We start from the raw sequence: 24994 nt of genomic DNA, 5'->3' as shown, positions 1-24994 counted from the left end.
TGAGCAAAATAACATCACAATATTAGGGAAGAAGGTTTATGGGAAGTAGGGGCTCTAGAGTTCTTAGAGTAAGTGGTAGGAAAGGAAAAAAGATCCCAAACCAAAAAGCACAATTGAATGTTTTTCAAGTGTTGTATATAAGTAACCGGATGAAATGTATTATACCAAATGTCTCTTTGTTTCTTGCCTTTTGCAGGTCTGTGATTTAAGTGGCCTTTGAGCTTCCAGATCGGTCCAGAAGGATTAGGAAAGGTGAGTCCTTTCCTACCAAAGAAATGAGTGTGGGAGGCGGAAGCAACAGCAGCGTGGAGCTTGTCCATCTCTCCTCCTTCTCACTGAACACCAGCAGTCTCGATCCAGGATGCTCTCTCCCCTACGACCCCTGCCCTCTTTTTTGGCCCTGAGACTACAGGGGGCTCCATGAACATGTATAGAGACACAGGGGTGTGTGCCACCCCTCTCTCTCAACCTCTTCCTCCACCCCACCTCCGTCTACCCCTTCATAATGGCCACTCTTCCGTGGGCGATCCAGCCCCGTCCCGTGTCTCTGTGCCCAAAATGGGGGTTCGAGCTCGGATTGCCGAGTGGCCTCCTCGCAGGGCGCTTTCACGAGAATCGCTGCTTGAGAATGGCCAAGGCAGTCATCCGGATGACCTCAACAGCGAGGATGGGCTTATACGTGGAGGTGAGACCAGGTTACCACAGCGAGGTACCAGAGACGGTGACTTCCTTGAATCAGGTCTAACGAGGGCTCCAGGCACACCACCGAGGTTTCGGATGTCTGGATTCGCTCCACTCCGACAGCGCTCCAACAGCGAGATAACATTGAGTGAACAGGATGAAACAGAAGTCGAAGGCCGTTTGTTTCGGGAATATGGCAGTACCTCTTCCATCAATGTTCAGGCAGTGTCTGAGCAAAGCTTCTTTGACATGCTCAGCCAGTTTCAACAGGAGCGACCAGACCAGCGTAGCACAGCCCCTGCCAAACTTGGAGAGCTGCTTGGTGCTTCTTTAGAGGGACCCACTTCACACGCCTTCTTGTCGACTCCACGGCCCGATGACCGCCCGGAGAATCGTGTACGCAAAAAGAGTGGTGGCACAGAGTCATCTCTTGGTACCTCCTCCTTATTCCGCAAACTCCGCAGCTCCAGCCGGGGAGAAACAGAGACTCCACGAGGCGACTCGGATGACTTACGACCCCCCGAAACATTGTCTTCCAAACCCTGGGTATGTGTGCGGAGTTTTGCCCACTTTGATGCTCAGAGCGTTCTGTTTGACTTGCACGAGGCGGCAGCTCGTCGCAGCTATGCCGCCCATCGGCGAAACACAGCCACGGGAGCTTCAGCTGCTTCTTCGGCTGCTGTTTCTTTGGCAGTTTCCAGAGCTATTGCTCTGGGAGGAGTGGAGCCCAGCTTCTCCAGCACTGATGACCTCAGTGTCAGGGACCTATCGGAAGGGTCAACCCCAGCACTGGAACATTCAGAGCAGGGTGGTTCAGCTAGCGTTAATGCCAACTCTCAGCACCAGCTGTTGCTGAGCTGCCCGCACTTCATCAATGAGACCGGAAGCTACAGGGAACGGAATGTCAGCTTCCTGAGCTCATGGGCGGAGCGGGGAGAGGCTGGCATCGTGGAGGCCCGGCTTCGTCCACGCTGCAGTAATGCCAGTGTGTCCAAACTGGAGGTGCCACCTGAGGTTCAAGCCACCAGGTTAGAGAGACTGCAGCAACACTGCATCGAGCACGTTGACCTGGGTGCCAGATACTACCATGAGCACTTCTATGGGAAAGGTAGGACATTTATGATTTGTATGTAGATAAAGCGTTAGATCACGAGACTGTTGCCTGTTTGTCAGTAATTCGTTTTGGACAGGGTTGACTGCATGCATCAGAATATCATAATTGGATTGCATTTGAAGCCCAGTGTGTTTACAGGATCAGTTTCAATCTGTCTTGTGTCATTTACCTCATTTATACTCCTGTATTTATTGGTTTCCCTTCATTTAGTGTCATTGCAGGACAGGTCTTTACACATGTAATAAATTATGTAAACCCAAGTTCTACCTTCAGTTCTTCCTTTGGAAGAGATTATCAAAGCATGCCACAATTATCAATGCTTCTCGCTATCAGCCAATAGAAGCACAAACTGGAGCTGAAGCTGCCACACATCTGCCTCCCAAATGTTAATCTCGCTAAAGGTCTTGCTTTCTAAAATGCCAATGTTATTAAAATAAAATAAAAAAACCCACAATGTCTAAAAATACCATGTTTGTCACCTCTTAGCCACATTAGATAAATCCTTGCAGACTTGAGGTTATCTGAATGCTCTAATTAGTTGTCTGTGTTTATTAAGTAGAGTTGGTGAGATAAAGGTTACCATTCCAGAAGTAATCTCTGTCATCCAGATTTTCGGTGACCAGAACGGCCGTGCAGACTGGTTTATATATTTAGAACTTAACTTACAATTTAACTACAATTTAGCCATCTTAACATGGGGATATGGGTGCAATTAAAAATGTCCCATGTAAAAGTTCTTGAAGATGAAGCGTGTAATTTTTGCACCACAAGTAGCATTAAAAGCAGACACAAAAATAATTGTTGTACATTTTTTTTCGTTTCTTCAATAGCTTGTGTTGCTGCATTAGGCTGGTTGAGATACTTGGTTAATTGGGATATTTTGATAGCACCGCAGTCTTTATACCTGTCGGGAGAATCAACCTATGATTGGCTTACTTGCAACTCCCTTGCTTGTAAGCTGGGAAAGGAGAAAGTATTTTAATTTTTTAAATTACACTTTTCACCTTTAAGCTATGCTTTTCATTGTGGTCTGTTTTTCTCATTTAAGTGTTAAATGTTTAACTTAATGAGTAAGGATTCTAAGCCACCAAGGTATTTTTCTTTGTGGTGCCAATTACTTCTCAATTACTTCTGTCCGTTTACTTCATTTTCCAGTATAGCGGCACCTCTGTTTTGTCAGTGATTCACTGAAGGAGCGTGCGTGGATGTGTGTTGGAGTGCCAGCCGTATAGCAGTACTGACTTGGCATTCTTCGGTCAGGAAGGGCAACACACTGCGTAGTATCAAAATCTTTGCTGCGTTATTAAAAAGCCCATATCTGCATGCTCCTGAGACTTATAATTCTCTCAACTCAAGTTTCCTGAGCTTTCAGTATCCTCACAAAACAACCAGACTCATATCCTGTGCTGAGAAAAATTGGATGACAGATTAAGGAAACAGTCCAAATGCCAACAAAATATTAAGACTGGAAAATTCAAAGATATCCCATTCACATGCCTTTTCCTATGTGGTATTTTGGAACCCTGCTTTAATCAAATGCAGTAAATCATATAGTCAAATATAGCAAAATATATATAAAAAATAGTGTTTTAAAATTAAAAAACAGTACAACAAGCAGTCCATTGCATGGATGAATTGCATGATTATTGTGGTCCTTTTTGAAACCGTATTCCAATCAGTCCAAAATGACCACAGGGATCATCTTCTGATTTTGAATCTGGACTTGAATCACTTCCTCAGTGAGTCACTGATTACTCTTTCACACACAAACCACATGTGCTATGTGCAACTTGAAATGAACCGAGAATTGCTTACTTGTGTTATGTTTATCTTAAAGCAATGATAAAATTCCAAACCAAAAGGTTATTGAAACTTAAATTAGTAAATTCACATTTTTAAGGTCTATATCCTCCTAAAAGGATATAAAGCTGTAGGAAACACAGGACAATAATAACTTCCTTTATCCTCAAAAGCATGTCCAGTATTGTATTAGTGGCTTTTTCTATAGTTTTCTATTAGATTTGAATGCTCCTACAGGAAGTTCTGTAGCCACCGTGACCTAGATTTGTAGAGTTTTCTTACAAATCCCTCCTTTGTCCCCTGTGTCCTTCCCTCCATCTCTCATCTTTCATATCGACTTCCACTTTTCTCCTATCCATTGTCTTCACCTCATTAATTATTTTCTTCTCTTCTATATTCTCATTTTCTGTATTAATGGTATTAATCTGTCTTTTTTTATGTCCTCTTTCTGCTTTCATTCATCCATCTCTCTTTCTCTCCCCCCACAGAGCACTGGAACTACTTTGGTACCGATGAGAAGCTGGGGCCTGTGGCTCTGAGCATTCGAAGAGAGAAACTGGATGATACCAAAGATTTAAAGGACCAGTACCAGTACCGCATCATCTTTCGCACCAATGAGGTGTGTATGACACAAGCCGAGTTTCCATCTAAAGTTGTGAATTTAACTTGTGAGCAAAATTAGAATGCCGCATAAAATTTGCGAATTCCATCCGATGAGTCAAAGAGAACAAAATCGTCACTTCCTGATAAACTGGCACTAAATATCACTAAGAAAAGTGTGAGAAGCCACTGAATATAATCATTTAAATGACTTGTGTGTCCAAGCGAGCAGATGATGCAACCATTGCTTTTGTGGATGCCTGCTGTTCGGGAATGCGGTCATGTAACAGTTCCGAGAGACAATAATACAGAAATACTTTAATTTTAAGAATGACCATAACATTTCAGATGCTGTTCAACAAGATCGGTCCACTGGTAGTCAGGTTATGCTGTCCCATTGTGCAAAGTCACATGATTTTTTCGGTGTGCATTGAAGAATTTATTCTGCAAATGCGTTTCCATCTCCCATTATTCGCATTAACCCATTTTCGCACAAGACATAATCCACCTCAAGCGAGTGTAAATTTTTTTTTTAGCAAAGTTTAGCATTAAAACAGGTTGATGAACACATAGCTACAGATATTTGTTCAGTTGGCCTTTTGGGCCAATGCTTTTATTTATAGGCATAGTAGGGAACAATGTAGAGATCCTGAGACAATTTTTACTTGATTTGTTGCTTTAAAAACACAAAAGCTTATGCGAGACATCGTAAAAATTAATAAAACCATTTTGAGAACTTTGACCTTCTTTTTGCGTCTATGCCATTTTTATTAGCACATAGGAGGATGACGATAGTTCATGTCATGGTTACGGATCTGTCCCATTAAATCTCCTGTATGTTACGCTGTAGTTACACTGGAGTTTAAAATACATTCTGAGCATGTTTTGTGCCTTGCGTGCAAGACATTGCTATAAAGACCATGCAGTCATTTTTGCTTAATAATGGTGTGTTTGAAAAGTGCTGAGCTGTACTGGTATGACTGCTGCTCTGCTGGGTTTAGTCAGATTACATGGCTGCCTGGACACATCAAACTCATCCGCGCCGAACAATGCAGCGTCTTCAGTTCATTCACATTCACACAGTCTTTTATTCTCACTATACATGTGATTATAACGCATTTCGAAATGAACATGTGCAAACTTGGTTCAAAAGTGTTATTTTGGTCAGAGGTTCGAGCTAAATGAATGAATGGGTGGCTGTCCATGTCATGTGACGTCTTCAGATGTATGACAAATGGCACAAGAGACCAGAAACACAAGTATCAAAAACAAAATATTTTTTTAAATATTCCAGTGTTTCCACCTGTTTGTACTAATTTTACAGTAGCTAATGGCTTTAGCATCAGCGTGTGTGAGGTTGTGACGGAGGTTGTGCTGCAAGGCGATGAATCAGGAAGCAGTGGGGAAAGGATGCCACACAGTGGGCACTTCTGGACATTATTTTTCAGCTATTCATAATCATTCTCATGCTCTGTCACATGCTCTCAGAGGATATTTGTGCAGTCATATGATGGTATTTGATGTTGTGTGTGTGTGTGTGTGTGTGTGTGTGTCTGTGTGCGTCTCCCCACATGGTTTCCTGTGGCTGCTGCAGCTGGTCACGTTACGAGGAGCGATTCTGGAGGACGCGATTCTGTCCACAGCAAAGCACGGAATGGTTCGTGGTTTGCCTTTAAAAGAGGTTCTGGAGTATGTGCTGCCAGAACTCAGTGTGTCCTGTCTGCGATTGGCTCTCAGCACGCCAAAGGTCACAGAGCAGCTTCTTAAACTGGACGAACAGGGGGTGAGTAAATGATGACACACTACTTCCTGAGTGATGAAAGTTAAGTTTTCATCTTTAATAATTCCTCATAAATTAAAAACGGCAGTGTTCCTCATATTTGTATGTGTGACTCTGTCACTCTGTGTGTCTTTACAGCTTAGTCAGAAACACAAAGTGGGCATCCTGCTGTGTCGAGCGGGACAGAGCACGGAGGAGGAGATGTACAACAATGAAGAGGCTACGCCAGCCTTCACCGCCTTCCTCGAGCTGCTGGGAGAAACTGTGTGTCTGAGGGGATTCAACAAATATGCTGCCCAGCTAGACACCAAAAGTGAGCAAGGCTTTTTGTGTCTCTTACACGTGTCCTAAAAAGGCACAGCATCTCTTCCATGTTAATCTGAGTTCTTGTCCCAACCCACCGCGACCATCAAAAGCGTAGTGTGTAAATACATTTTGACGGTCTCTTGGTTTACAATTGAGGTGTCACACTAGGTAGCTCCATGAATTCACAGTGAAATACAAAATCTTGCTCAGGATGGCTGTTGTTTAACAACATTTTGAATGTTCATTTTGAATACACACACACACACACAGACACACTTGTTTGCTTAGCTATCTAAATGGGGACATTCCATAGGCTTCTATTGTTTTTACATACAGCTAGTTATAAATATAACCTAACCCTTACAGAAAAAGTTCAGCATTTTTACTATATATATATGAGAGTGTAATTGAAACTGGAATAGATAACAGCACCACTGTTGTTTACACGCACTCTATATCCAAAATCATGTAGGAACATCTTGATAGACGCCATATGGTGTAATTTAGTGTATATTAGAGTCCAAAAGATAACTAAAAGGCTTTTCTTTTGCGTTTTTTTTCTGATGTAGTTGTTCGTTTTTATTACAAATTATATTATAAGCATGACAATTTAAGTGAAAAGTTGAATTAACATAATACAATTGAATAATTTCATAATTTGGTATGGTTTGTCCCCCTTTTGCTCTAATGACAGCAGCACTTGAGCTGCATGAACTTTTGAGTAAAACCTGATGCTCATGTCCTCCAGCATGATTTTAGATGATGATATGTATATATATACACACACACACACACACACACACACATGCACATTAATTTTAATTTGGGGGTTAAATTATATTTTTTATACCATATTTTCAGTGTGGTACATTGACATTGTCACTGTACATTGTCTTTATAATCATTAATATGCATGTATATGTTTAACAGCGGACTCAACTGGAACACACTCCCTGTATACAACCTTTCAGGACTATGAGATCATGTTTCACGTGTCGACCATGCTTCCATACATGCCCAACAATCCTCAACAGGTAAGACACACACACACACACACACACACGCACATCAGTACATCCAAGAGCCTGTATAGAACTGACATGACCCAACTTATCCTGACACAACCCTCCCCCGCTCTCCCACCTGGACAGACTCCCAGAATGTCTTGCACATTGTTCACATGCTATTCATTTTCTTTGCTCATATTCAGCAGTGTGTTTGTGGTGGGTACTGCATGTGGCAGACCCAGTTTGCAAAGAAACATCTGGAATGGTAGTAAAGTTTATAGAGTGGCAGCAGTAAATCCAGTGGAAATTCAGCAGCTCTTTTTTCACGCAGCACAAGTGGCCACAGCTTCTGGACGTCCACTTTCAGAGTCTGTATTTTTTGTTACATGTGGTTATGAAGGAATTGCTCTCGCGCTTTCTTTTTCGGTTCGTTATTGTCAAGTTCTCCCGCTGGTTTTATATGTACTAGTGTATGAATCAGAGCAGGGTGTGGTTTTCTAGTGATTTCCATACTGTTGATTACGATCCAGTAATGTGGCATCTTCTGCCCTCAGGAAGTTTCATGTGCATGCGTATGCGTCAACGGCTTTGCAATGAAAACATTCATTGAAAACACACTTGAAGACAACCTGAATTGCCATCTGCACGTTTATCTTGCATAGTGAGATGTGCATCTGGGTGAAATAAAGTATTAAGTGGGAAATAATGTAGGGAAAGACTTTTTTGTCTTTCAAACATGTCTTTTTAGTCATTTTTTAATTGTTAATCGTTGTTATTGTATTATTTTCCTTAGTTTTTTTTTTTTTTCTTTTTGTACAGTTTTGTAGTACTTTGAATATAAGAAAGGCACATTACAAATACAATTAATTAATAATATTATTACTATATTTATCTGTTGATATTTGCACTGTATATTCAGTGGGGACTGGGTTATTTTTACTTTTTACGTTTTTTAAAGTAATATTTTGCTTTATTTTTGCTGCCTGTGCTGATATGGTTATGTCAGCAGCAAAGAAAACTACTTCTGCAAAGAGAGAAAATAATATATATGTAACATATTATTTGTATAATATAATTTATTATAAATAGAATATTTCAGAATTTTTCTTTTTGCAGCACCATTTGGTTATGCAGAAATTAGACAACTTCAAATTCATCTGATCTGCTCGCTCTCAGATGAGCTGCAGAGGGCAGTGTTTATCCGTCAGATAATTCTCTCTCTTATTAAAGCCACTCACATGGAGTGTGTTGTAGTGATTACAGTGAGGTAGAAAGGGATGTCAGGCTGTAGAATAATTTCAGGGTACAGGAATGTCCCCCCTCAGAACTCCTTAAAGGGAGGACCATGTCAGCAAGAAAGACTAGTGTTTCCATGGTTTTTCCTGTGTGTGTGTTGTTGAAATGTAAGATAGCTTATATAACTGATGCCCTCACTCTGTTGCGAACGGGTGGGCAGCCTCTATTGCTCTGACTCAGATTGGAGGCCAGTCTTTCACATAGAGACATAGAAATGCTCCTAATTTCACGGTCTATTTTTAAATGAGATTAACTGCAGTTTTAAACATCGGTTCTCAGCATCTCTGCTGTCGACTATCTTAGTAGATCTCCTAGAGTTCAAATGAGTCCATGTAACTCGCAGAACATGTTGCCCTGAACACAGATTGGAATGGACAAATAAACTCCGTACATAAGAGCAGAGAATGGCACTCCTGAATGATTTCAGATGTCTTTTTGCATTGCACGCCAAGCACCACTGTATTGATATTCGTCAAACATTTTGGTTAGGGTTTGAACTAAACTACTAAGCCTTAGTTATTAAACTTCTGCAGTTAATTCAACTAAATGTTTTGTCTGTTTAAGCTTTCATTTCAGCTGTGTGTAACTGATTCATTTTAAACTTTACATTTTAACATTTAAGAATTCCTATTACGATTGAATGACTGATTTGAAATATACACTACTATTCAAATGTTTGAAAGAAGTCTCTCATGATCACCAAGAGCAGTAAAAAGCAGTAAAAACAGTAATAATGTGATATTATTATAATTTAAAATAATAATTTTTTTGTGAAATGCTGTGAAGCTATGAAATCTGAATTTTCAGCAGTCAATACTCCAGTCTTCAGTGTCACATGTGAAAGATTAAAACAGCAGGGTGTTGTTTTTTTTGTTTGTTTTTTTGGTTTTTGTTTTTATAAATGAGAACTTTTGTAACAGTATAAATCTCTTTACTGTCACTTTCGGTGAATTTAATGCATGCATGCTGAATAGTATTAAGAAAAGTATTAATTTATTTAAAGAAAAAAACATACTGACCAAATAATGCATGTGCAGGACTCACTCAAATGGTTCTGACAGAGTTCCAGAAGAGCCATTAGCATGTTGCTAAGCTAACAGTCAACCTATCAGGCACAAAGCAGGACACATTTCTGGGCCTGGCATGATGTTGTAATAAGCATAAAAAATACATAGCATACACACAAAAATTGGGTAACTCTATTTCTGATTGTTGATGTACAGTTTTAGGTATGGAATGAATTAGTATATTTGTAATCAACATTTTTGTTGCTTTTTCTGCCATCTTGGATATATGTTTTCTTTTAAGTTTTCTGTATTGAGGATATATTTAATGCTGCCATGAATTTGGTCAAAATTAGATATCTTGGAATGCAGAATAACTATGCTGGCTACCATTTGGAAACTCCTTTGCATTGGAAGTGATGCCGTAAAATTCTGCTCTTAAAGAGCAAATTTGTTGAATATGATTGTCATGACAATTGCAAAATTGCTCAGATGCATCATTTCATTTAGAGAAGCTAAAAAAGATGATCTAAAACCTAAATACTCTACCTTTGCTATCTTGCACGCACTGGTATTTCCTTCAGGAAATGTAATTCTAGCACAACTTGATCTTTTTACAACATTAGTCCATTTTATTGCATGTGTTTTAGTGGCTGTCTCACAGATTGGTGCTGCAGTGCTGTTAACAGGCTTTTTCACACCTCTGTGTCTCTCGCCACAGAAATCATTGTGCATCTATGAGGATATTTCTGCCAGTTCCCTTTTTTCTGTGTCCTTCAACAGAACAGTCCTTTCTCTCTCTTGCTCTCTCTCACTCACTCTCTCTCTCTCCTACTCTTTCCCTCTTGCATTCTTGCTTTCTTTCTTTTTTTTTTTTTTGCGGCTACATCATGTGCATTAAACAGTAACATGGGACTTAGACTGAAGGACAGACCTGAGCCATATCTAGGAACCACAATATCATAAAGACCTAAGGGCCTCTTTTGCCTTGAGCTAGTGAGTGACCACCTGTTCTTATCTCACTACAGAGTGCATCACATTCTTATGTCTCTTTCAAAGGTGATGCTAAACTGTAAAAAAAGACAGCTGGGATTGCCAGAACTTTAATGTAAAAATATTCTTGCAGCCTTTTAAGATTTATCTGGTTAACTAAAATTTATAGTAAACAAGCTGTATATTTCATTAACTGATATAATGAAAATATAGCATAGTCCTATTTTGTACCTTTATAATGTACTGACAACCACCATAAAAGTAATTACTTTTAAGTACTTTCAAAAATTACTTAAAAAAAAAAAAAAAAAAAGTGGTTCAATTTTACTGTAAAATTACAGGTTTTATTTGACCTTTTACTGTTTTTCACATATAAAGTAAGTGAACTTACTTATTTAGCATTTTTAATCTTTGCCCGTTAAAAGTACAATCATTTCTTCGGCACTGATAGCCTTGTGGTTGGTGCGTCGACATATAGCGCAACTGCGCTCACGCCGATCCCTCTCTCCACCCAATACTTTCCTTTCATCTTTCCACTGTCCTCTCACAATAAAGGCATAAAAAGCCCATAAATATAACTTTCAAAAAATTACAATAATTTTTTACAGTGAACTATGGCAAACATATGGTATGTTTTCATCAAAAGTACTCACTGTATCAGCCCGGAACCTTGTAAACGTGACTTTGTTTCCGGATGGACAGATTAAGAAAAACCCAGCGTCCTCACTCCCAGCATAAAGTCAGCCAATCAGAGTAGAGCTTGTCAGATCAAGATAGTACTTTCCAGTTTTATATGCAGCATGCATCAGACAGTCAGTGAATGTGGCCCACCATATAACCTCTGATAACATCCCAGCAAACCTCTACAACACTGTGGCAGCATTTTCTACAAGTAAAAATCTAGTCAAGTTTTTATTGCTTTGAACTTCTCGCTTATTCTCCCTTTCAATTCTCTCACAGCTCCTGAGGAAGAGGCACATAGGAAATGATATAGTCACGATTATATTCCAGGAGCCGGGAGCCCAACCATTCACTCCACAGAATATTCGCTCTCACTTCCAGCACGTGTTCGTCATTGTCCGTGTGCACAACCCTTGCTCTGACAACACCTGCTACAGGTTGGTCTTGTTTCCATAGCAACCCTTGCTAAGAACAGTATTGCATGTATGCCTGTAGCCGATTACTGAGATGTGTTATGAAAATGTAGTTCAGTGAGTGAAAAACCTGCTGGGATTGGTGGAAATAAGTAATGAACTTTTTTTTTTTCCTGTAGTGTGGCAGTGACCAGGATGAAGGACGTCCCTCCGTTTGGGCCACCGCTACCTTCAAATGGCCTGACGTTCCGGGACCCAGCTGCCTTCCGTGCTTTCCTGCTGGCCAAGATCATCAACGCAGAGAATGCTGCGCACAAATCAGAGAAGTTCCATGCTATGGCAACACGCACGCGCCAAGGATACCTGCGGGACCTGGCGGAGAACTGCGTTTCCACTACGCCACTCGACACTGCTGGCAAGCTGAACAATCTGATCTCTCTGGCCTCCAAACGCAAGGAACGCATCCGGGCACGTGAGGGAGCGGAAATGGGTGCCTTAGGGGCGCTGATTTGGCGTGTACTTGCGCAGGACTTCAGTGGTGGAGGCGCCGAGCTTCCCTGTGCTCTTGCCATCTCCAGCGAGTACATTGTCCTGGCGGACTGCTCCACTAAGGGGGTGGTGTTTAACTGTTTCTGTGCTGATGTGATTGGCTGGACGGCAGAGAGACTTGCACTGAAGATTTTCTATGGCAGAGGAGACCATGTTGCCTTACGGGTACCAGAGGGCAGTGCGCAAGATATCAGAGAGGTGGTGCAGAGACTTAAGGTACTGATACAACATATATGGACAGTCAGTGAATTGGTTTGCATTATGGGATATGCCTCTAAACTCCTGGCTGTGTTTTTTTCTTTGCAGGCATTGACTATAGGTTGTGAGACGGTTGATATGACGTTACGACGTAATGGTTTAGGCCAGCTTGGTTTCCATGTGCGTTTGGACGGAACTGTGTCTGAAGTGGAGGAATACGGCTTCGCTTGGCAGGCAGGACTTCGGCAGGGTAGCCGTTTGGTGGAGATCTGCAAAGTTGCTGCAGTGACACTCTCCCACGAGCAGATGATCGACTTACTGCGGACTTCGGTCACCGTGAAAGTGGTCATTATTCCACCTTTTGAAGAGGGAGGGGCCCGCAGGTGAGCCTTATGGGAATTTGCACTTATTCTTTGAGTTTGACATACAGGCATGCTTTTTGAAGTGACACAGATGAATGACAGTAGCAGTGTGCAGTGCATCACACACTCACATTATTGGTTCTTGTGCATATCTGACAGATTTTTGGTATATACATTGGCATATACAGTGTATAACTGGGTTCCTCAAATCCAGCCCTTGAAGGCTACTGTCCTGCAGAGTTTAGCTCCAACCCTAATCAAAGATACCTGAGCAAACAGGTCAAGATCTTCAGAGTTACTAGAAAATAATTTTGAAGCTGAATTAAGCTGTCTTAATTTAGTAACTCTTGAACTACAGATCCACTGTATATCAAACATATCACCATACCAGATTTTAAAATTTATCGGTAATGGCTGATATTGGATATTTAATTGTGGATGCTTATTTTCCATGTTTTTACATTTAAGTGTGCCGTCATCCAACACTTTCTTGAAGGTAATCTTTAACACTAATAATTTAATATTTATCAAATCTCAAAATAAATATAAATTATGGTTGAATCACAGATGTCACATGGACTATTTTAACGATGTCCTTACTACCTTTTTGGGCCTTAAACATGTCAGTTGCTTTGCTGTCTAGGGTCAGAAAGCTCTCGGATTTCATCAAAAATATGTTAATTTGTGTTCTGAAGATGAATGAAGGTCTTACGGGTTTGGAACGACATGAGAGTGAGTCATTATTGACAGAATTTTCATTTTGGGGGGAGCTATCCCTTTAAATCTGCTGTTTATCAGTAATCAGCCATAACATGAAATGTAAAATAGGATCCAATGAGTCCAAACATAATATAAATAAAAATTATGAAGTATAATTATGGAAACACTGTAAGGGAAATATTGATCCAAGAATATAGTTTTGATGCAAATAGTGATAAACAGAATTGCAGTGCATTGTTTAGAGGTTTCCAACTTCGAAAACCATGGTCCAGGTCAGAACCACAAATCATTTCTTATATGCATTTCATTTATAAATCTCTTTTTATACCCTGTTCCTGTACATGCCCTGACAAAAAATTTGAATTGGTTTATTTAAAAATAATTTGCGCAAGCCATAATACCATATAATTGCTCTTGCAGTAATTTGAAATTTCATTTCATATACTACAAATTCACATCAGAATCAGTTTAAGGTATGATTGTTTGGACATTTACTGGGAAGGAAATGTAGAGATTAGACCTCTTGGAACTTTAATTGAATACCCCTGCAGAGGATGGGCAAAGAGCCATTAGCCCAACATTTTTATCAGAATTTTAGACAGCTCTTGTGACTCCATTAAATTCATTCCGCTTTGATAAATCATTAATGGAGAACACCATAAAAGACTGTCGGACTCCAGCCTGTCTCATAGTCTAGAGACAAGAGCGCCGACTGCTTCCTTCATTCAGTGTATTGGTGCCTATGATGTTCCAGAGATCCAGAAAGCATCAAATCCCTTCATTACGTCTGTTTGTGTGGATGTTTTAAAAAATGCCAGCTATACAAGCCCAGCTAAAATCCTGTGCAATCCTGGAATCCTTTCTTTGAATAAGACAGAAAACATCAAATATAAATCCCTATCAGTGTTTTCACTTTCACAGAATAGACATTTTCTGACAGATGAAGGCAGGAACCCCAACTCAGCAATAGTCATTCTGTACAAAAAAACAGCAACTTTAAGCTTAAAATCTGGGCAGCAGCACATTTCAGATCTGACAAGGCTTCTGTTATTGGTTTTTTTGCACTTTGCACCCCTCTGGAGACCCATTCTCGTTTTGGAAAGATTAATGACGAGCCTCGTGGCAGAATTAATGCTGCTTGTTGCAAATGCCCGCCGGCTGGAACCCCTCTGACATAATTCAAAGATTCAGTTTCACTGTTTTTATTGGTGATACAAAAAACACTACACGTATCTTCAAACAAGAGGGAAAAAGCTTTTGTTTCACTCACTCGTACCTCCTCTTTGTCTGATGCACCAACACACACACTCGTGCGCACGCACATACACAGGCACTCACCAGATTTTGAGAACGTTGGCAGACGCCTCAGTTCTCAGGGGAACAGTGAGTGGGAGTGTTAGAGAGAGAGAGAGAGGGACAGATAGAAAGAGAGTGTTAGAAGAGGAGAGGAGAGAGGGATGGAACAGTTTACAAATGAAAACAGTGATTATGTGAAGCCTCAATTTTGCTGCATCGGAAAGGTACGTTTGCAGGCGCTTCTAAACGTCGTATTTTGGTCTTAAAAATCAATTTTTACATTTAAATTCCTGATGCACATTTAATTTCATAGTGCATGTTTGACAGTTTAGCGTTGCATGACTCTGAACTTTCTTCTGAGTGGCTGCTGTTAGGGGCTAATTACTCAGCAGCGTGTTTGATTGCGTGCTAGCGGGACATGTGTTCGCCGTTGAGGTTAAATAAACTCCTTTTGAGATGTTCTCTCTCGCGCACACATGCATCCCGACACCCCCCACCCACACTGTGCCGTGGAACGAAAGAGCGTGTTAATTGCATGCTTCGACATGCTTGTCTTTCTGTCATTCTATCTCTTTCGTTTTCCCTCCTCTGTTTGTATCTCTTTCCCTCTCAGCGGTCCAGCCTCTGTTTGTCGAGGAGTGCCAGGGGAGCAGATTGCATGAGACTAAAGCCTGGAATCTGTGAAAAAGGGGCTAAAAATAAATAAATAAAGGGGGTTTAATTAAGAAATGTGTTCGGCGTGAGGCTGACAGGGAACGGGTGGTGTGTTCAGCATGCAGGGAAAGAATATAAAGACTGTAGATGCTGAGGCATGTCTGAGCTCCTCCTCGCTCGGAAACAAAGTGGGAGGAACACCCCTCCTCCTCTTTCTCCCTCCATCTCACCCTCCCTCTCTCTCCTTCCTCTTGTTATCATAGTGAAAGAGAGGATTGGAGAGGTGGAGAGCAGAAATCTGTGCGTGTGTGTGTGTGTCTCCCCGGTTGTCAGGGCTCGTTTGTACTTCAGCTGTCAGTCAGAGCCTCATGGCGCTGCCGCGGACATCCGATACAACAGTCTGGTCTACACTCGGAGGTTAGTGATGGGCTTGGAGACAAAGAGAGGATGGATGTGGAACGCTGGAACTCAATTGTATTACAACAATGAATTACACAGGATACTTGGACACGGTGAAGGTGTTGGACGGATAGATAGATGGATGGATGGCAGTAAAAGAGGAGTGGTGGAGCTGACAGCACTCTTTTAGTGATGAAGAGGAAGATTTCCAGTGCAGCAACATGAGGCTATGCTCATGTATTTCACGCTCAGGCTTTTTCTAGCCTTTGTCCAAGCGTGGCTTCAGTCTCTTGGATTAGGAAGCGTTTATGTGTGCTGAAAAATTATTATGTCTTATTATGTGTCTTTAACATCTTCGCAATTGCTGATAATTGTTTGAGAATGTCTCATTTTCTCAATATACAGTAGGATTCAAAAGTCTGAGACCACATTGAAAATATGGGATTTTCATTTTTAATGCTGGAATCCTGGAATCCTAAAATTGTAGAATTTTGAAAGAAAAAGAAAAATTAACGTGATATGAAATATTAAATGTCTAAGATTTGGGTTACACTTTATTTTAAGGTGCCCTTGTTATAGTGTAATTATTCATTTAAGAACTGAGTAATATAATTTAACAACATACACTTGCTATAGGGTTAGTTGCATGTAATTATGCAAAATTTACTGGTATTTACTTACTATAGTAAGTATATGTGATGTGTAACAAAGATACTGTAATATAGTGTTACCAAGATTTGTTTTTAAGATTTGTACTATTAAACATTTTTTTACTACCGGTATTTAAAATGTTGTAATAATTTAAAGTTACGGAGCCCTAAAAAAAAAAAAAAATAGGTTTGTTTATTAATTTGTTCCCTCATTTTAGCTGAATTGTGGACATTTAGTGTCCAATCATATATTCCGTTTAAACCCCTCCCCTTTTAACAATCGACTACATGCTCGCATTCAGATCTTGGATGGATAGAAGCACTACTTCTGTTGCTATTTTGTTTTTATTTTGACTTTAATATGCGAGCATGATTTAATTGCAAAATGGGAACAAATTAAGCCAAATTCTTAATTCGTCGCCACAATATAATTATTAGAACACGATCATTGGCTTTTACATAAACAGCTGCTGTTACTAAAGCAAAAGGGCAAAGCAAAAACAAAAAGTTAATTTAATTTTTCATTCACATTGCTATACTCATAATATAATTTGTAATGAAAGAGGTTGTATTAAATTAAAATGCAAAAAAATATTTTTATTAGTGGTCTCAGAGTTTTTGGGCACCTTTTGTATCTGGCAGGTTTATATAAACATGTTGAGCTGATAGTTAGTATTCAGTTTACATCCTCTGTCTCTATCTGCCCTCTATACATTCTCAGCGTGTCGGTGTAGTCAGTCAGGGCTAGTTTATGTGCCCTTGTGGTCTTCAGAAGAGAGTTTTTTGGTGTATTAGACAGAAGCGCTGTGGAGTCTGATGTGTTTTCCACTCTCCCCTCCTCCTCTCGCTCTCCTCCTTGCTTCCTTTTGTCTCATTTTGGCTTTCTGACTCTCGGTTTGTCTGTCTTTTTTTCCCTCCCTGTGGATGGGGGATAATAATAGGTGGCAGCATACAATAAATATGAAGATGTATGAAATATAGATGTCAAGGGGCAGAAGGTGCTACTAGAGTAAGGGTTGGAATATCAGGTGAATTGTGGGGAATTGTTGGTTATTTTTGCTAGTGGCTGAAATTGGTAGGATAGCCAGGATAGCAGTGCTTTAATAGACTTCCTGTGCTTGTAACCATACGCTACCGGTAAGATTTTTTAATGTTTATAAAGTCTCTTATGCTCACCAAGGATGCATTTATTTGATCAAAAATCTGTAATATTGTGAAATATTGTAACAATTTAAAATGACTGTTTCTATTGTTGTATATTTTAAATACAAATTTAGATACAAATTTTTTCTATATAAAAAAAAAACAGCATTTATAAATGCCTTTATTGTCACTTATGATTAATTTAATGCATCTTTGCTAAATAAAAGAACTGATCCTAAACTTTTCTAAACAGTACTGTAAGTTTTTAATGATTTTGTCAGGAAAGGTACTCAAGTCAAGTCACCTTTATTTATATAGCGCTTTTAACAATACAGATTGTGTCAAAGTAACTTTCCAATATCAAAATAGGAAAATAATGTGTCAATAATGTAAAATGACAAGATTAAACACTCAATTTTCAGTTAAAGGCATTTCATTCAGTTCAGTTGAGGGAAGTCGTGGCCTAATGGTTAGAGAGTCGAACTTGTAATCCAAAGGTTGCGAGTTCGAGTCTCGGGCCAGCAGGGATTGTAGGTGGGGGGAGTGAATGTCCAGCGCTCTCTCTCCACCTCAATACCCTTGAGCAAGGCACCGAACCCCCAACTGCTCCCCGGGCGCCGCAGCATAAATGGATGGGTTAAATGCAGAGCACAAATTCCGAGTATGGGTCACCATACTTGGCCGTATGTCTTTAATTAGAATCTGTGCAATCAAGTCGACGATATCGCTGGAAATTAAGTGTCCCCAACTAAGGAAGCCAGAGGCGACAGCGGCAAGGAACCAAAACTCCATCGGTGACAGAATGGAGAAAAAAACCTTGGGAGAAACCAGGCTCAGTCGGGGGGCCAGTTCTCCTCTGACCAGACGAACCAGCAGTTCAATTCCAACTGCAGCAAAGTCAGATTGTGTAAAGGACTCAACTGGTTCCTGAGGTCTTGTCCCGATGGCTGTCTAGGTGACAAGGTCTTCACTGGGGATCTGTCTCTGGGGCTCATCTTGGTGTCCTGATCTCCGCTGACGTTCAGGGCTGTAGAGGTCATCTCTAGGTGCTGATTCACCATTTGATCTGGATACGGACTGGATCCGGGTGACTGGAGTAACCGTCTGATCTGGATACGGACTGGATCAGATGGATACGGTGATCTCGGAATAAGAAAGAAACAGACTACTTCTTACGATGTTCTTCTTACGACTTCTTCTTACGATGTAACAAGTACATCGGGTGTTATGGGAAGTGTTCCCGGTTCTGGTTGACCTAATTATTGCAGCCTAACAATCCTTTTAACGGATTTGAATATTAGAAGCGTATTAGTGTGTTATGTGTGCGCCAGGTTAAAGAGATGGGTCTTTAATCTAGATTTAAACTGACAGAATGTGTCTGCCTCCCGAACAGTGTTAGGTAGATTGTTCCAGAATTTGGGCGCTAAATAGGAAAAGGATCTGCCGCCCTCAGTTGATTTTGATATTCTAGGTATTGTCAAATGGCCAGAGTTTTGAGAACACAGTGGACGTGGAGGACTATAATGCGATAAAAGCTCGCTCAAGTACTGAGGAGCTAAACCATTCAGGGCTTTATAAGTAATTAACAAGATTTAAAATCTATACGATGTTAAACAGGGAGCCAGTGCAATGTTGACAGAACCGGGCTAATGTGGTCATACTTCCTGGTTCTAGTAAGAACTCTAGCTGCTGCATTTTGGACCATCTGGAGTTTGTTTATTAAGCGTGCAGAACAACCACCCAATAAAGCATTACAATAATCTAACCTTGAGGTCATAAATGCATGAATTAACATTTCTGCATTTGACTTTGAGAGCATAGGTCTCAATTTAGATATATTTTTAAGATGAAGAAATGCAGTTTTCCAAATGCTAGAAACGTGGCTGTCAAAGGAAAGATTGCTATCAAATAGCACACCTAGGTTCCTAACTGATGACAGAGAATTGACAGAGCAGCCATCAAGTGTTAGACAGTGTTCCAAGTTATTACATGTGGGGGTTTTAGGTCCAATAATTAACACCTCTGTTTTTTCAGAATTTAGCAGTAAGAAATTACTCGTCATCCAGTTTTTTATATTGACTATGCATTCTGTTAGTTTCTCAATTCGGTGTGTTTCGCCAGGCCGCGAAGAAATATAGAGCTGAGTATCATCAGCATAACAGTGAAAGCTAACACCGTGTTTCCTGATGATGTTTCCTAAGGGTAACATGTAAAGTGTGAAAAGTAACAGCCCTAGTACTGAGCCTTGAGGTACTCCATACTGCACTTGTGATCGATATGATACAGGTACTGTACGATATGGTATAGGTACTGACCCTCTCTGCTGACAAACTGAATAGAGGTAGATGAGATTGATAAAGCTGTTGTTTAGAAGAAAGTCAAATCAAAGGACATTTACCTTGACTTGAGTCCTTGTGTGAAAGTGCTGACAGTGGAGGAGGGGGGAGAAGGGGGGGGTGGCTTCCGACACAGAGTGGGTTTCAGTTTCTCATCATCATCAGAAAGCAGAGAGACCCAGAGGGATTCTGGCGCTGATGAGAGCGTTTCATCCTCATGCTGTTTGGCATTCAGTAGGGGTTAGTGTACTGGTCAACAGGGATTTGGGACTAATCTGCCAGTGAACCAGACCCGCTGTGCTCAAGTACACACTCAAATTACTGCAGAACTATTCTTTTGAAACATCCCTTAAAATCTGTAACCTTTAACACGGGATGAAGAGTTTTTGTCTGGTTCATAGGCTTTAAAACAGTCATAATCAACCTTATCTCACATAGCTAGACCTTTGACATGAGACAAGCCGTCTGCTCCCATTTTAGCTTATTCTGTCCGAGATCCGCTTGTTTAGACAGGAAGAGACTGACATGCTAAATGACCAGCCAGGCAGCCACAAAAATGTGGTTTATCTAAAATATAAACTATTGTAAACCAGTGTGGAAATGCAAATAAAATAATGGCATAGCATTTTCAGAGGCTGCAATTATGATCACTGGTATATTTTAATGTTTATTTTATCTACTGTTCAAAAGTTTAGATTCAGTGAGATTTTTTAGGAATTAATACATTTATTTAGCAAGGATGTATGGAATTGATCAGAATTAACGTTTATTACGTAAGACAGATTTCTATTTCAAATAAATGCTATTCTTTGGACTTTCTATTCATTAGAATCATGACAAAATGCATCAGTTTCCACAAAATTATTAAGCAGCACAACTGTTTTGAACATTGATTTTTGAAAGACTGTGTGACACTGAAGACTGGAGTAATTTTAAAATGTTAAAGTAGAAAACAGTTATTTTAAATTGTAATATTTCATAATGTTACTGTTTTTAATGTATTTTTTTGATCAAATGTAAATGCAGCATTGGGGCACTTTTAAAGAGACTTTAATTTTTTTTTTTTTTTTTTTTTTAATCTTACCGACCAAACTTTTGGACTGTAGTGTATAAATTATATATACAGTAGTTATTAGTTATGAAGTGATGAACTGATGACAGTTTTAGAGTTCTTAGTTATTTACATATTTAAATATGAATGATGTATGGAATGACTGTGTGTTTGTAGGGGCTGTACGGAGGAGTACGAGATGAAGATGATGGAGCAGAAGGGAGAAGCGGAGCCAGTGGCTGCAGGGTATCGTGGTGGGCAGCGAACCCCAGTATGGCGCTGGGACAGCCCACCTGGTACACACAGCTCTGCTCAGCGGTGGACCCCCAGCGGACCCCCACCAGTCCCCAGCCGTTCACACAAAGCCCTGGTCCCCATTCCATTCAGAGAGCCCCAACACATCTCTGCTAAAAGGTGAGACATTTCAGCATATAGTTAAAGTCTCAAGGAAACCAACTATTGGCCAGATATGTTGGCTTTGTTTTCTTCTCACTAGCTATATCCGTCTCCTCCCACAGGCCTGTCAGTTATCCAGAGAACCATTACAGTGTGTCTCCTCTTGCCGGGGACAGAGGGATGCCGTACAGAAACCCTTCGGCTAGTTTCTCCAGTCCAGGCTCTGGGTTCAGCTCCACCGCACTGGGTGTGCCGGGACTCAGCGGACCCTTTGTCCACTATAAACCCACTCGAGATGGGTCAGTTGTTTTGTTTTTTTGAAGGTTTTGGCATCAGTACAACACTTTCATCTGACTTGTCAGTTGACAAAAAATTTATAGATGAGCCATTCATTGGCAACTAGGGCTAAAATCTTTGAGCATTTTGACAATATAGAGATATACATTTAGATTCTTGCCTAATAAATCCTGTCAGGGTGTTCATTCTGAAGGGTTTTATTTTGAGATAATGACCAGATAATTGTACATTATCCCACTTGTTACACGGCTACTGATGGAATAAATAAATGCATATGTAATATTGATTTGACCTGAAATTATATTAAGTAAGAAGAAAGTGGTAGTGCATGATGATAAACGTGAATTTAGTGCAGTGTAAGGAGTGATTCACACAGAAGTTCGTGTGTTTAAAAACACAAGATGCAGAGCATGAATGGAATTTTAAAAATGGTAAGTATAGAGATGCGTTTTTTAAATGTTGGAACTATTTTTAAGCATTTTAAAGAACGCTGTGTCATGCGTAAAACGCTGCAAAACACTCAAGCGCAGTGGTCAATCATGTCTAGTACATGTAGAAAAACAATGGAAAAGCAGCAATGGAATGCAAAAACATGTTCTGTCTAAACGGCCCCTGACAGTTTGGTCTCCAAAACCGACATTTGGCACAATGAATTGAACTTCCCAACACTGTTTTGCTATCAGAGACATTATTGAAATGTCTGTTTTGCTTTCATATTGTGCAAATATTCAATATCTTTCCCATAACTGTTGGGAACTGATACAGAAGAAGCAATAAACGATAGCGAGGATAGAAATGAACATCTTCAGGCGCTGTTTACCATCATGTGGGTGTGTCTGATGGTAAATGAGAGACTGCGGTTGAGGCATGTATGAGCTAGACCTAGACTGCTGCTGATTCACAAGCCTATTGTGTGTGATTGTATATGTGTATAATGCAGAGGTCATGGCATGTACAGACTTTCATAGTGCACTATTGTGTGCTTGATGGCTAGCTGCCCTGTTCAACCAGAGGAACTTGTTTTTTTGAAGTTAACATACACTGAATGGTTTACAATAAGCCTAGGAACAAGAAAAGAAATGGGCAAAAAAATCATGTTGACTTCTTTGTATTTTTCCCCTTTTCCTAGTCACATGCATTTATATTTAATGTAATTAAAAAAGTAGGTCATTGATTAGCATATCCTGGTTGTTCTGCATCTAAATTAGGGCTTGTCCCCCCCAAACACCATCCCCGTGACAAACACCTTAAATATTTATAGAGCTCACAAAGACCTTTATTATCAAGATAATTGATTCTGAACCATATTTTAAAATCTGCATTAAATCAAAATGGACCCTGTTTACTTTCTTAGCACACATTACTTGCCATGTAGTGAACGCTTAATCTGTGCAAGAAAAGTTAATGTACAGAAATAAATTGTCTTCGTAATATTTAGTCAACACCTGGAAATTTGCTTCCCTTCTGGAATAGCATTCATTTTCTGCTGACATCGGTTTAACAGCCTGAGGCAGAACATCCTTAACTCTTCTTTTCCAAACTTCAGCTTTCTGTGAGCTAGAGATTATAATGCAATATTCCGTTTCACTTGGAAATACGTTTTAATATTAAAGTCAGTTGCAGCTTACAGCTCACACGCTGTTTAAAGTTTTCCTGAATGTGTTTACAGTTTAAAGTGCATTGGGGTGTTATAGAGAGTTGTTAGGGCACTGCGAGTCTGTTAACATTTCACACGGACTCTGTTTATGGTGGTGATTCAGCGAGATGTGCTAATGAGTGCTATTATTAGTCCCATCAGATTCAGCCGTACATCAACGCTCAAACCCACAAGGTGACAAGTGACAGAACACTTGGGTTGCAACAGACTTTGGATTCAATGTGGCATGTGTATGATGCAGACTTTGCTGCAGGGTGTCAGAAATGACCCTGTTTGATTTCTTAATACTCATAACATCACTATACAGAACAAAAGATCTGTCTGTAATTTTGTTTCATTGTGACTTTAAAGTCTTTTTCTGCCTCTGGGGTAGGGTTGCCCCCAAAATAATAAAAGAACACACATAATCATAGCTTAACAATACACCATGAGAAAACATGCTCATATATGTCAATTATTTATTCTTATTAGTCTTTTTTTGACAGTTCTGCAGCTGTTAACCTGGATGAGATGATTATTTTTTATTATTCATTTGCTTAAATTAGGACTACATTTAAATCTAAATAGTTTAGCATTTTTTAAACTTTTTAAAATGTCAAATTGTATATGACATATATGCTTATTTATTATGTATATATTTATGATTAATATAAATGATAAATTAATAAATAGGGTCTAACATTAGTAATTATAATCTGTTAATTCTTCTGTCTAATAATGCATGTCTTATCATGCTCTAACAGACTATCCAAATTGTAATAAAACAATAGGGTTATGCCTTTAGAAGCACAGATGTGTCTGTCACTTTAAAGGTATGGTTCACCCAAAAATGAAAATTCTGTCATAATTTACCCAGGTTGTTCAAAACCTGCAAGATACTTTGAAGAATGTGGGTAACTAAACAGCTGCTGGTCCTCAGTAACAAAAAATACTATCAGAGTCAATGGGGACCAGACACTCTTTGGTTACCCACATACTTCAAAGTATTTTCTTTTATGTTCAACAAAAGAAAGGAATTATTACAGGTTTGGAACAGCTTGTGGGAATGTAAACGATGACAAAATTTTCTTTTTGGGATGAACTATACCTTTAAGTCAGACAGTCCACCGCAAATGCTTCTCTGCAAACTGCGCGTTCATCATTAGTTACCGGACAGACAAAGGGCGGACGTGAGCTCCTCGATGTTCTGGAGACTCCATCATCGCCATGGAAACAAAGACCAAGATGAGCTTCTCTGACTTCTTATGAAATTGATTTCATTGTAATTTCTATTAGCATTATAAACGGTGCAAAATACTTATTTGTTGATTCAACTTGTTGGCCTTTGTAAAATACGGGACAAATCGCATCCCGTATTAGGACGGTTCCGTATTTTAAGGGACGGGTGGCAATCCTACTCTGGGGCAACTTTCCTTTTTTGGGTTTTTGTGTCCAAACTCTCCTTCAACCACCTGTCGTATACAAACCCTTTCCACAATCCACTAAATTCAGATGACTAAAATCCCATCCCTTGTTATCTGTGAACAGTATTTCATGTTGACTTTAAAACTGCTGTAAGCATTTTCCACTGTTTTGCTAACTCTAACCACATGTCGTTGCTCTCCAATAAAA

The 24994-nt window shown here is 39.8% G+C and overlaps 1 protein-coding gene across 2 annotated transcripts in view; it reads left to right on the top strand.

Annotated features, from left to right (window-relative positions):
- Positions 1 to 24994, top strand: part of sipa1l3 (signal-induced proliferation-associated 1 like 3) — a 92805-nt gene that overhangs the window by 55904 nt on the left and 11907 nt on the right. For both annotated transcript variants that reach the window (XM_058750855.1, XM_058750854.1), the window contains 10 exons: positions 197 to 1789; positions 4084 to 4214; positions 5790 to 5978; positions 6114 to 6288; positions 7212 to 7315; positions 11542 to 11699; positions 11855 to 12440; positions 12531 to 12805; positions 21211 to 21447; positions 21552 to 21728. In XM_058750855.1, coding sequence (XP_058606838.1) covers positions 421 to 1789; positions 4084 to 4214; positions 5790 to 5978; positions 6114 to 6288; positions 7212 to 7315; positions 11542 to 11699; positions 11855 to 12440; positions 12531 to 12805; positions 21211 to 21447; positions 21552 to 21728 — 3401 coding nt within the window. In that variant the 5' untranslated portion in view covers positions 197 to 420. The remainder of the gene's footprint in view (positions 1 to 196; positions 1790 to 4083; positions 4215 to 5789; positions 5979 to 6113; positions 6289 to 7211; positions 7316 to 11541; positions 11700 to 11854; positions 12441 to 12530; positions 12806 to 21210; positions 21448 to 21551; positions 21729 to 24994) is intronic.

The sequence above is a fragment of the Onychostoma macrolepis genome, chromosome 18 (assembly GCF_012432095.1).
Source record: "Onychostoma macrolepis isolate SWU-2019 chromosome 18, ASM1243209v1, whole genome shotgun sequence".
NCBI classification, from domain to species: Eukaryota; Metazoa; Chordata; class Actinopteri; order Cypriniformes; family Cyprinidae; genus Onychostoma; species Onychostoma macrolepis.
The sequence above is the reverse complement of the archived record's forward strand: the minus strand, read 5'-3'. Positions and strand labels throughout refer to the sequence as shown.